General features: G+C 35.5%; 2 protein-coding genes across 2 annotated transcripts; both read right to left on the reverse strand.

Moving 5' to 3' along the window:
• Nucleotides 1–1781: 1781 nt before the first annotated feature.
• Nucleotides 1782–3238, reverse strand: LOC113723079 (uncharacterized). The gene has a single exon (XM_072059855.1). The coding sequence runs from the start codon at nucleotides 2612–2614 to the stop codon at nucleotides 2018–2020; it is 597 nt and encodes a 198-aa protein (XP_071915956.1). The 5' UTR covers nucleotides 2615–3238; the 3' UTR covers nucleotides 1782–2017.
• Nucleotides 3239–4309: 1071 nt separating this feature from the next.
• LOC113722820 (uncharacterized) lies at nucleotides 4310–8161 on the reverse strand. The gene is made up of 4 exons (XM_072059854.1): nucleotides 7856–8161; nucleotides 7594–7770; nucleotides 5232–6815; nucleotides 4310–4758 (listed from the first exon to the last, which is right to left on the reverse strand). Exons 1-4 carry the CDS (start codon nucleotides 7892–7894, stop codon nucleotides 4726–4728), a joined length of 1833 nt encoding a protein of 610 aa, XP_071915955.1. The 5' UTR covers nucleotides 7895–8161; the 3' UTR covers nucleotides 4310–4725.
• Between the last annotated feature and the right edge of the window lie 5301 nt (nucleotides 8162–13462).

The raw sequence follows: 13462 nt of genomic DNA on the forward strand, positions 1-13462 counted from the left end.
TAATATACACATTCTATCATATTTCAAACTATTGTTAGATAGATATTATATTTTAATTGTGTTGGTACAATTTTTTAACCTTTTTTAATTCACCCTTTTATTTTCATTTTTTCAATAATGTCAGCACCATGTGTAGTACGGATATTCACACTAGTGTTTTAGTAATGATAGTTATGGTAACGAAATAATTTTTATCCGATACAACAGGTTGTTACACTTTTAGTGATCATTTGATTACTTGTTGGATCTATCCACCTAAAAATAAGGAAGTTAGTTTCCCATCTAAAATAGTAAGTTAATCATAATAAATAAGTACCTTTTATACCTCAAAAGCTAATTTGGAATAAATATTAAACTTACTTTTTAAAGAAATAAATTACTACTTTGTATCCCAAACATACTTTTTAGAGGTAAGTTTAGTTCAAATAATAGTAAATTTTATAAATAAATAGTAATTCTTACTTATAACATCGTAAATTTGATTAATGATCAAAACTTACTAATTTATGGCACAAATGTACTATTTTACTTAAAACACTTATACCAAATTATCACTCATCTATGTAATTTCTATAATTTAATACCAATTAATATAATAAGTACGTGAAAGTTTTAGAATCTTATCATGGATTAAACTTCCTATTTCTACATGACTATCACAGTACAATAAACACGCCCTGACACACACATCCCTTTATAAGCCTAACAAAACTTTCAATGAAGCAATAATTGCCATCAACTTCGTGTCCAAAACAAAAAATGAAAAAATTGGTTCTGCACGCACATAGACTAGTATGGTTATGTATAGTATAACCATGACGTGAGATAAAAGGGCATCGGCCAGTTGTGATTTGTCAACGACGAATTTCTGCAATCATCTGAGTTAATCTCAAGTTGATGGGGTCAAAATCATCCAGTGCATTTTACTTTTTTTTTTTTTTTTTACTATTAGAGTTTCCAAGCAAACCATTCATCCCTTATCAGCCGCTCGTCTCTCATCTCATGTCAGATGCTCATAAAAATAAAATTGTCAACTTTCACTTAAAAAATTCAGGTCCAGTCGGACTCAAAAGATGGGTCTACAAACACACTCGGTGGTCCATGAAAACTAACCCCAGAGCTGCTGAAAGTTCTTCCGTAATAAATGATCGGAGGTTATGAGAAGCAACTGGTGAGACGTAATTAAAGCTACAGCTTTCAATTTCATGGGTTGCGACATTCCAACGAGTATTTAGTATCTGCACTAACCTTTCAACATCATCCTAACCTAACCACCAACTTGTGATTCTTACTTGCACCCTTTTGTTTCTTTCCACTCCATGATCACTCCTCTTACCCTCTCCAAATCAAGAGGTGAAAATGTGGGTTCGGTAGTGCAGGATTTTTAGCACTTCCTAGGTACTAAAATCTCTTCCGGTTTAAACTAGAACATGAAATAATGATATCAGATAATGGTCGATCGTTAAACCTAATTTGTGCATGGATATCAAATAATGGTCGAAATATATTTCATAGGTCTACGGTTAATCTTGAAGTTTGCCGATTCAATCTAAAACCAGAATAGATATGGATAGAATTGTATTAGAGTGACTTGTCCCACTTCTTTAATGTCATAGATTTTTACTAGTACGTGCGTCCTTTTCATCTACATCCGGCGAATTTGTTAAATTTTGCTAGATTATTTAGTTCAAGTTGTTGATATAGCTTATAGTTCGCGCTGCAGATCGTCTTGTCTGAGAATACTATGTTCAACTCAAAAGCTTCCTCATTTGGAGAAACACTGCTAAAAATAAATAATTGTTCCGTAAGTTTCTGAATGACAAGAAATTGTGAAGTGAACTAAACAATGTGAGGAGGACTAGCTTAATTTTCGGACTAAGATTTGGCCATCGGTACAAGTCTCCCAATGACTATGGTTGGCAGTTGGCTGGCAAGAAGATGCTCTAAATCTGATGAGAACCAAAACCAACTTCTTTGAATTCATCTATCATCCGTAGCAAAACAATTACTAAAATCTTCAGAATCCCCTTCCGGTGCTTCCAGAATAGTTGTTGTACATGGCTTTGCGTTTAATGGATGAAGAGTGGACCCTGCAGCTTTTCCCCTTTGCATCAGATACCAAATGCTGCCTAAACATTGTAATAAACGCCTCCACTCTCTCATTCAACTCCTCCTGGGAGAGCTCATCATGAGCTTGATCCATAGTATCTTTCAAATTTTGCTTTTCAACCACGCGTCCCTTTTCCCTTCTGATTCTGCATTTCAGTAATCTCAAGTGGTTGCCGCTCCCATCATCGTGATCATGATGGTCATCCGCCGCAGACAGCATTGGTCCTCTGCTTGCACTTTCTTTCCTCTCGTTGCTCCTTAATTCCACCTTCGAATCCATATTTTCATTGAATTCCTGGCTCGAGGGCTCGTTGGATGAAGCCAGAGGAGATGGGGAAGTAAACAGAATCGCCAAGAGCAAGAGGTTGAGCGCAAGGAAGGCCACAACCCGCCATTGCTCCACAACTGATACTAAAACAGCGCGTTCTAAGCATGCCATGATGGCAGCTGTTCCAGCAGCGAACCACATTGCTTGTAGTTGGGCTTGTTTCTTCCTTCCCTCCATCTTCAAATCCTCGTTGAAAGAAAGGGATAAAAACCTCTATGTTTGGGGACCAACGGACAAGTGTTATGGGTTTGGTCAAAATGCTCAACAAAATGAAGCCTTCTTATATGATGATCAGAAAAGAGTCGAGGCCCGTGATTGATGTTTGGTTATTATCTTGATGAGCACCGGTCGACTATGTAGCAAGTTAGTGGAGGCAGAATGACTCGCCAGCCTTTGCAATGATCAGAGACGTGACTACTGATTGTGTTTGCCCTCAGACAAGAAAACATTCTCTCTGCACTCTGCACTCAAAAAGCATCACTCCTCGACCTTATCATTGCTCCAACTTAGGCCTCGCTCTTGTTCTTTTTTTTCCCCTCCATGATGCTCCGTCCAACATAGGACTTGGGATTTTTGTCCTTTGTTTTAAAAAAAAAAAAAAAAAAAAAACTTGGGTTGAAAAAGCCTGCAGCTTTAAAATACTTGTTAATTTCTCAGTTTTTTTTTTTCCCTCCTTAATCTCTCATGGGAGAATAGCCGGAAAGGCGTGCATCTGCCCTTGGCACTGGGATATTATGGGCTAAACCCACCTATATAGCAAAATATTCCGTTTATTGAATAGTTAAATAAGAAGATTTTACGGAGAGTCTTGCTCACTAGAAAAATGAAATACTAGTACCAGTGTTCAAACTGAAATTTGTACGCCATTCAACGAGAGCGACCATCGAGTTTGTACCCGAGAATAGATTCCTTCATAAAGCCGAAATCAGGACATGACAAAAAACCAGGGATGACAAGATGGGAAAGAAAGCAGTAGTGTGTGAAACCGAAATGCTATAAAGACCGGGACTGCCATATTCGGAGTTTGCCGCAATTTGAAAGGCTGACGGGATGATGGAGCTCGTGATGTCGAAACTTGGGCAGATCCGTTCTTTGCCGGGTCATGACTCATGCATGACTGATGAGATATTTTGCGGGTGGGGGCATTTCACGGGTCGGAACCACGCCTTGTTTGATTGTTTTTGAGAGTCATAAAATCGACTCCCCACGTCTCTGACACGATTAATTGATTAATTACGCTTTCCCCCCATCATTTTCTTCTGAAACATCTTCAAGTAACCGCTACTAATAGCTTGTACTAATGTATTTTATAGTTTGGGCCTGGATAAAACGTTATAGTGATTGTGAATGGCCTGGCGTCCAACAAGCCCAATCGAAAGAAACCATAATACATTTCTACCCGGCAGGCCCGTTCCCCCTGGAAGAAAAGATAAGAACAGAGAATCAAAGGGAACAAAGCATGTTTGATGCCCTCATCACCAATAGTCAAAAGTGCGACAGTAATAAATCTGCATCTACAGTTAAAAATTCAGCAGAGCTTGCAATTCCACACTTTAGAAAGTGGGAACTTACTGGAATATCCATTCAGGCCAGAATTATTGCACCTGCCTGACAGTACATATCAGGAACACTTCGCCAATTTCCTGCATTGCTGGAAATTCAGTTAAAATAATTAAGATAGCATTATGAAATTTGGTATGACTCGCGCCAGAGGATTAAGGAGCAGGATTAGTTAGCAATACGTGAAATGCAGGGACTCTGCAGCTAGGCATTGGAAAATAAAAGGTGCACACATCCAAGTATTGTTCGCTTTTCGTGCATGCACACCTCAGCCATCTCTTCCTCACTCTTGACCATCAAAACGAATATTCATGACTAAAGCAGCAAGGCGGTCAATAAAGTAGCCGTTCAGCCTGTTTGAAGAATTATACACTGTTCGAATGGCTACTGCAGGCCAGACTCATTCTAGTGAGAAAACATGATGCCTGATAATAAACCTCAAAACCACTGAGCTGTAGATCCCAATAAGTAACAAGCGGTACTCTCTTATGCACTACAGCGGAAAAGAAGCCAAAGCTAGGTTTAAATTAATGGCAGCAACTTGCTATAATATCGCAATGAGGGAAACAGACAACGGTTCTCATTTCTCATGCTCTTTGCCACTCCAATGCAGCCCTTGTATTAGTAGTATCAAAGCATCTTGAGACCTCTTGCTTGGTTTCAGTTAAGTGTCGCATCAATTTTCTTACTCAACCTGCTGCACCTGCACTCCATGACAGCAAACCCTACTACCACCACATCTTTCCAGATAAAGAAATAAGCTGCATAAGTAGAGAAAAACAAAATTACTAAGAATTCATGAACATCCAGAAGGAAAATTTGGCAATTTAAGAGCAGCAAATGATTTAAATTATTTGCTTCCTCCTTACAAAGATATCACAATCTAGTGCCTAAAAGGCCTTAGTCTAGTGGCTAAGGTTGAAGCCTCGGGAATTAAACATTTTGGGTTCAAATTCTCTTTTCCCTCCTTACTTCTTAAATCTCACCCCTCCCCTTGTAGGGAAAAAAAAAAATCACTTTATAGCACTTCTCAAGCAACAATGCAGAACTAGATCTGTTAATCCTAAAACTAATACGTTGCAACTATTATTGATAGCTCTTTCCTTTTTCTTAGATTTATTCAAAATGCTCATTACTTATTTATTCATACAAAATTCCGCATGTTTGGTTCAGGTATCCTTGTATACGATTCCAGCTATAACTTAAAAACCACATCAACGAAATTAAATCCAACCTGACGAGCAACCTTCACCAGTCCTCTGCTGTCACTGGTTGGTTCATTTTCTAAAGTACTACTATCTGCCACAAGCTCAATATCTTTTTGCTCTCTGGACCTTCTCTTCATAGAGCTTTCCCTTAAGCTGCAGCCCTCAGCATGGTTGACCAAGGACCCATTCTTGCGCTTCCTGCTGAATGTGTATAAAAGGGGGTTGCTGCTGTCAGGCGAACTGAGGAAGTTTTTGGTCAACTCAGATGCTTTGGCATTTCTCTTCTCAGAGGGAACAGAGTTCTCATTCTCCAACTCCATTTCTGGAGCAACCCCAGTATGTTTCACCAACATTGGCTGATGTATCAACTTGGTCTCACTTTCCGCATCCCCATCAAAGCAAGAAGCTCCACCAGTTTTCGTGCTACTAACAGTTGCAAAGGCTGCTTTACCCTTAGCATCTTCAAGCTCACCTTCATGTTTGACTTCTAAAAGATACTCACCAGATTGTGCACCACATTTATCCTTTTGACAACATTCTTCAAATTGACAAGGATGAGTTCTAACTGGTCTACATGAGGTAGCAAAATCATCCCAATACTTGACTTTCCTTTTTCTAACACTTCTGCGGACAAGTCGGTATTTTCCAAGTGGTGCTTTTTCTTCCAATTCAGAACCATTTTCAGTTTCAGTAATATTTTGATTTTTGGAGGAAGTACGTTCACTTTTATCCACATCCTTGCCAGAAATTGCGTAACTTTTGCACTGAGCAATCACTGAAGACATTCGTTGGGGCTTCACACATGGATTAGAAATGTATCTGCATCTGGAGGCTTTGGTTCTTCCATATAGAGTTTTCCTTCGACACAAATTTTGGATCTTCACAGGGCGATGCTTTGTGCCAATTTCTTCGAGGCATGGAGCTGCTTTGACAGTATTGGTTTTCCTTCTGCCACATAGAGTTCTCCTTCTGCGCAATTTTTGGACATTCACAGGTTGAACCTTTGTAGCATTGTCTTCGAGGAATGGAGCTTCTTTCATGATATTCTCAATTCCACTCGATTTTTCAGTTATGGAAGGCAAACTACGATTTCCTCCATTCCGTTGAATGATTGATATGCTTTTAGCCAGAGAATGTGAATCTTCTACCTGGCTCATTTTCTCATCCACCAACCCCTTTTCAATTGCATGGATTTTCTGAGTCCATGTATTCCTGTGCGATTCAGGCTCTTTTTTTTCTAAGACAATATAGGCAAAAACAGGATTGTCCACAAGGCCATTATCAAATTGAGAACTTGATAACGCAGTTCCTATAAATGGACTTGGACATTGATGAACACTCGTGCTTGGGTCCCAACTTGAAGCCTCTACATCAGAAGTTACAGATTTGGACTCAAACTCTGAGAAGGATATTTGACAACTAGACATGTCAACCATTTCATTTGGTCTCAAAGATTGCACGGGCTTACTTTTTGCATTATCTAACTGTTCGTGAACCTTGTCTAGTTTTGCTCTAAGGTCGAGTATCAGCCCTTCCGCTTCATCAAGCTGTAACTCAAGCTCCTGAATCCTCCTTTGCTGATTCGAGGATGCAACCTCTGCTTCTGCATTCTGCCAAAAACAGAAAGAATGAATGCAAGCTGATTACCACAGAGAAAGACAACGATAGCAGCCAATTTGGCACAGATGCAAGGAGTAGTGGTTATTGTTCAAAGACAGTTGACACGAAGAAAGAGCAGTTGTAGAGCAGCACTATAGGTGTCAACACAAAAATTCGGTGCTAACTTCTCTGTTTAGCCTAGCCTGATGGCAGTAGCAGCACAAAATACGTGTGCTATTTAAAAAAAAAAAAAAATCATTTGCTTAATAACGTTATTAAAGGATCCTCCTGCTTAACGAACCTCTTTTTATTTCTGTTAGTAAAGTCAATCCTAAAAGAAAAAAAAATTAAAAACAGGAAATATGATGGTGCATAGCATGCCATAAATTTCAAAAATCCTTGCTATCTACTACCATGATAGCGCAACAAGCTGGACACAAGAGATGTGAGGAGGACATTTTCCTTTATTCTCTTAACTGGCAACAACTCACGATAGTAAGAATTTAACAAATTTTCCGGTTTAAATAGCACACGATGATATTGGAGGAAAGGCCAATGAGTCGCTCTCTTTCTATTGAGATTCAGAAAAGGAGAAAAAGAACCAGTTGTACAAATTACCAAATACTGATCTTTATACAAGAAAAAATGAACGACCAACAACATTTTAAACAAAACTCCGACGCGCTCGGAATAGTCGAAATGCCACAATAATAAAGAAGGGAAAAAAATTGATGATAGGACTGGGATTCAAATATTTGGAATGAAGAAGTTTTTGAAAACAAAGGGAACCTTGTCTTCGAGCATCTGCTTGAAGCGAAGAAGCATCCGAAGTGCCTCCTCTTTTGTGCGATTCAGATCGTGCTCAAACATTTTAGCCTTCCGCTGCGCCGCCATTACTCTAGCTGCTGCCTCCTTCGCCGTATTCAGTATCATCTCCGCGTAAGCCTTCTTCAACGCCACCATTTTCTACATTAAATTTGTAATCCATAACATAACACAGATAAAAAACGGCGACAGAAAAAAGAAATTTGATCACGCGAAATTATGCTACCTCATTTTCTTCCATGGCGATTGGAATAGTCCCAGCCATCGGCCGTTGAGAATTTCTCTTTTTTCTTTTTTCCGTTGGTTATTGGTCTTTTTTCTTTTATTTTTTTTGAAGGTTGGGAATACTCACCCTCCTCTCCTGTTGGGGTGTTTACTTACAGTCTCGCTCTCGTCTGTTCCGAAATAAGTCATTGGACTGGGTTGCCCCTGTGTGACTTTACAATGCCGGATTAGTCGGGTAGAGGAAAACGACACTGATGCAGATGGAATGTTGTCGTTTTGGCCTTCTGATACTAAAAATATGTCTTGGAAATTATTGATGGCCGGCGCCAGAAAATGGGGAAAAAAATATTTGGAGAACGGAAAAGTGGGTTAGAAAGCGCGGTTGAACCAATGACTTCGAAATTTTTAAAATTTGAAATCACAAATTTCACCAGAGGTGAGACGTGGCAGACGGCTAAATGGCTAATGACCTTAAGCCTGAAGCAGTGATACTCATTGTGGCCCGGGCTTCGTGAATTGGACAGGAGCACATGAACTTCGGGCCCCAATCCAAGACTGGTACTGTGGCGGCCGACTCCGTTGTGTGAGTTGGCCACCGGATGCAGGTTAGGGGCCTCAGGACAGCGTGGTGGTGCGCCAGCTGAATTGGCCGTGGGGTTTACTTCCATAGCCCCATTCTTGGGTCTCCCTTCGATATTCGTTAGCGTTCGAATCGTAGGTTAGTGTGTGATATATAGTATACATATCTTGCTAACTAGGGAAAAAAAAACTATCTTGACAGAATTTAGCAGAACAATTGATCTAATACAAGATACATAAGCAGACTTGATCTACAAGCGATTAGGAGTACAATTTGATTATTAAAAAAAATAACTAAGATGATTATACCCTTAAAAAAAATATGATCATTTAACATCTAAAGTAAGTGTTATTTCATTCCCATGAAAACTTAAAATTCTGAATTAATTACAGTTACAATTGTACTTAAAAGATAGAATCAATTTACGATACCTACTTTTCGTAAAATTGTTTGGATAGTAAACTATTTGTTAGATTTTATTTGTTTGCATCGTTAACACATTTTTTAATCATCTTTTTATCTCACATATATTATACTTTAAAAATACAATAAATTTTTTTTTTCAAAAAACTATCCCAAATAATCTACCATCCAAACATGCTATTAATACGATCTTTCAAAAAGCTACAAGCTAAAACAAATGGATGACCACTCTTTAAAACAACATGGACTGGGTTCTTCTGTACTCTAATATGTGCCGTAATATTACAAAGATTTTTTTTAAAAAAAAAAAAAAAGAGTTCGCTGCAATTTTTTCCCACAAAAAGGCAACTTTTATTTGGTTAACGTGTGGCAATTCAAGGGTCCAGTAGTAGGAGGGAGGGATGGATTGTATAGTTCGGGAAAATTGGGAGTATAAGTGATAGATTTCAAATTTAAATCCTCCAATTTACACTTAATAGAAAAAAAGGGTTGGGTAGTAATTTAAAATTCTCACAAAAATGCATGCTTTTGTTATTGTGCATGCAAAACAACAATAAAATGGGATCATCAATAGGAAAATGTTATTTATACTTCTTTTTTTATTAATCACATTCTAATTATCATTTTAATTATATAATTTTCATTTATTAGATTATATGAAAGAACAAGTGGTGGAAGTGCAAATAACAAAAAAATAAAATACAAATAATATTTTCCTTACCAATATATATATATATATATATATTTATTTATTTATTTATTTATTTATCATAATCAAGGACTTGCAAGCGATTGATTATATTTTTGGCAAACAAAGATTCATTCATAAAAGCAACTATTTACAGACTCAAAGAGTTGACCATCAAAGTTCAAACAATAGCCCATCACAAAACCAACATCTTAGTAATTAATAAAAAGAAAGAAAAGGAAAAAAAAAATGATAGTGCATTATTCTTTTTGGCCGGATGCGAAGGAAAGCGTTATTATTATTATTATTATTATAAAGGGTGTAACGTATAGCTACAATACAAATGAAAACGGACAAAGCCCTATCTTCACTTTTGCTAGCAGATGCCCTGGGAGCGTGAGGAAGTACGTGAAGCGAACATGTTCATCGTCCCGTGCTTATCAGGTCATCCATCGATGTCGCAGATAAATGTTGATTTCGAAAAATAACGCAACACGTTTGCAATAAAGAATAAAACCAACTACTATAAAATAATTCGGCCACAAAAAGAGTTTTAAAACTTTATTTAGATGTAAGTTAAGGGATCGAATTCCTTAATTTGCATTCTAAAAAGGTTTTCTAAAATATTTCACTAGCAGGTGCGTAGGCACTCATCTGGATCAGTAGTGGTTCAATTCCTCTGGATTCTCCTTGGTTTCATTAAATTACCCTTCTGTCCATAGTATATAGAGTAGGTGTAAATCCATCGTGTCCGAAAAAAAAATTGCAATAAAGAGTAAATTTGTATTCGTTTTTATTTGTCAATAAAAAGGTGCATTCACATTTACTTAATGTTGTCGTAAAACATAATGGTCTTAGTTTAGCCGTTCTTTTTTTTTAAACCTTAGTTAGGTTCCATTTGATAAAACTGAATATGAATTTTGAAGTCTGAATTCTGAAATCTAAATACTGAAACAATTAATTTGCTGAATTTTAAGTACTGAAAAAAATATATGAATGTCTGAATTTTAATGCTAAACCTATTTATATTGTTTAATAAATATTTATAGCTGATGCTTAATAAGTTTAATTTGACAATTTTGCCCTTATATCCTTTCATTAAAAAAAGAAATAGAATCTATGATTTAATTAGTTTAAAATTGTTAGGTATGAAAATGACAATATTTATTTTTAAATCAAATTAATATAAAAGATGAAATATATTATATGAGTAGTATGGAGAAGATGTGAAAGTCATTAAAAAAGGGAAAAGGAGAAAAGAGAAACTAAAAATCGTTAGATAGAGAATATTAAGTTGTTTAATTACATAAGAATTTTGAACATAGTTAACAAACAATGGTAGATTTGGTAGATAGGATAAGGTAGTTGAAGTAATTCTATTGATTCTTATCAAAATTAAGTATTCAGTTATGATTCTTGTGCTGAAAAAAATACACATAGGTTCAGCACTGCTTAACAAGTTCAGCAAATAGATTTTCATTTATCAAACAATCAAAACATCTGAATGTCTGAAAAAATTCAGATTCAACACTTTTTTATGTTATCAAACAGACCCTTAGTTGAGAAAGCTATGTTCTGTGGTATAATTAAAATTTTATAACCTTAACAGGGTGGTGATGTTTTTCCTTGAGATTGCTTTTGTTATTTGTTTATTTCTGTGGGTTAATTTCCTACAAAATTAATATCAGTCCTACGTTAATGAAGCATAACCCCAGACAGTTCTGCTGGTATGATTTCCGTGTAATTAGTTATAATTCAAACTCTTTAATTCTCGAGTCACAATCCATATGGAGCCAAGTGATCAAACAAAATCGAAATGTCTACTTTTATCCCATCGATGAGCAAAATGGTTTCTAAGTAGTGCTGCGCGCGCGCATTTATACTAAAGCAACATAAAGATTGAGCATAGAAGTGCAAGACAGTTAGTTCAATAGATTGTAAACACAACTTATTTAAGCCTCCCATCCTTGATTCTTTTAAGCTAATTTTTTTTGTTTCTTTGAATATTCGTTAACAAAAAATTCAGGTATCATGAATATAATGTAGAGAAATAATTGTTAGTGCATATTTACATAGTAGAGTAATAAATTTAATTTATTAATAAGGAAAATCAGAAAGATCTCGCTTTAACGACCAGCTCTGAGATGATAGGACAACAGAAGCCCCCAGTATTTGAGACCACTTTAAAGTCCCAAACAAATGTGCTACAAGTGGAGTTGGAGATGGAGGCAGCGACGTACGTAGGATTTTGGTTTTGGGGGTGTGGGGCAAACAACGAGTAACAAAAAATTATCAAAATTATCAAACAAATGATAAGTTCACTAACCTAATATCAAAGCTTTAAAATCAAAATCTAATAGATGATAACTAAACATTAAATGTTGTTAATAATAAGAAATAAAATATAAAGCAAATGATGAAAATTAACTCACGAAGCAAAGATATAGCTCTGTTTGGATTGGTTGTTTTTTGCGTTGTTTTTTAAATATTTTACTGTAATAATGTAGGTAAAAAACTTTTACTGTAGATGAAGTTTTTTTTTTTGCTTTTTGAGGTTGTTTTTTTATGTTTTTAGTGTTGTTGAAGTTGTTTTCCGTATTTTTTAGGTTGATTTTTTTTTTTCTGTATTTTTGGTGTTTTTGAAATTATTTTTATTTGTATATTACTGTAATATTGTATATGAAAACTTGTTTTTCAAAAAATGACCAATCTAAACAAAAATATTAACTAAACTCAACATATAGACATTAACCCTATACAAATAACATAAAAATTCCAAGACACAAATTTAGATTAAGAACAATAGACAAATTCATAATCATAAATAATCTAAATCGCAAATTTAAAATAAATGTATCTAATGATTATGAATCAAAACATAATGTAATTGTAATGGAAAAAAATTGACTTGCTTTGAAAAAAATGAAAATTTTAGGTGTTTGTTTTTAACTAATACATCAAGTCAATCACGTATAAACATAATTATAAATATGATTAAATTTCCTTTTATTTGTCAAATATTTGTTTCCTTACCTTAACTAATGTAAGAATACATTAAAGTTATAATAACGACATTCAGTATATATAAGGAAACTATAATGAGTTATTATTAAAACAAGTTTTTATAGAGAAATTAAAAGAAATAAACATGTTAATTAATGAAAATTCATGGAGTAAATTGATAAAGTTCAAATTTAAATGTAATGCTCTATACCGAATATCTATATCTATATAGATTTGAGAAGAGATTTTTAGCAACAAACCTTCCCACTCTCAACTCTATTTTTTTTATCATTTTACATTTAATTTATTTCGTAAAAAATATCATGGGCACATCACACCCCCACGTTTCCCTCAAACAATAAGTTAACTCCAACTAACACTCCCACATTTTCCTCAAACAAGAAGTTAATTCCAACTAACACTCCTTACACACCTTACTTCAACTAACACTCCTCACACACCTTCCCACTACAATTAAAACTCTTCCAATCAAAAATTTCACTTACATTAAAACTCTTCCAATTCCATCATAAGATTGCGCAAAATCTATTTCCACTTCATGTTGGTATCCTTATTAGCCCTCAAATTCAATTTCACTCCACACACACCTTCCCAGTACAATTAAAACCCTTCCAATCAAGAATTTGCGAATTTGCCAACGCCATATATTGTCGTTTCTACTATTCCAATGCCATAACCAATTCCCACTACCAATTCCATTTTTCTAGCATTTCACATTTAATTTAATTTATAAAATATATTCCTCTCAACTTCCACATCCACTCTTCACATTTGAAATTGTTGGTTAATGTGCATGCTATCTTATTTGAACTTCAACCCATCACGTTTCCGATTGCCTTGCGTTATTTATGATTCTACAACAATTAAAACTTCTATAAGACCATAAGAAGAGA

Source organism: Coffea arabica, chromosome 7e (genome assembly GCF_036785885.1).
Source record: "Coffea arabica cultivar ET-39 chromosome 7e, Coffea Arabica ET-39 HiFi, whole genome shotgun sequence".
Taxonomy (NCBI): domain Eukaryota; kingdom Viridiplantae; phylum Streptophyta; class Magnoliopsida; order Gentianales; family Rubiaceae; genus Coffea; species Coffea arabica.

Coding starts and splice junctions, on each gene's coding strand:
- LOC113723079 (XM_072059855.1), bottom strand. CDS start 2,614: ATGGAGGGAAGGAAGAAACAAGCCCAACTACAAGCAATGTGGTTCGCT.
- LOC113722820 (XM_072059854.1), bottom strand. CDS start 7,894: ATGGCTGGGACTATTCCAATCGCCATGGAAGAAAATGAG. Junction 7,771..7,855: donor TCGCCATGGAAGAAAATGAG/GTAGCATAATTT, acceptor AATTTAATGTAG/AAAATGGTGGCGTTGAAGAA. Junction 4,759..5,231: donor TGGTGAAGGTTGCTCGTCAG/GTTGGATTTAAT, acceptor CTACTTATGCAG/CTTATTTCTTTATCTGGAAA.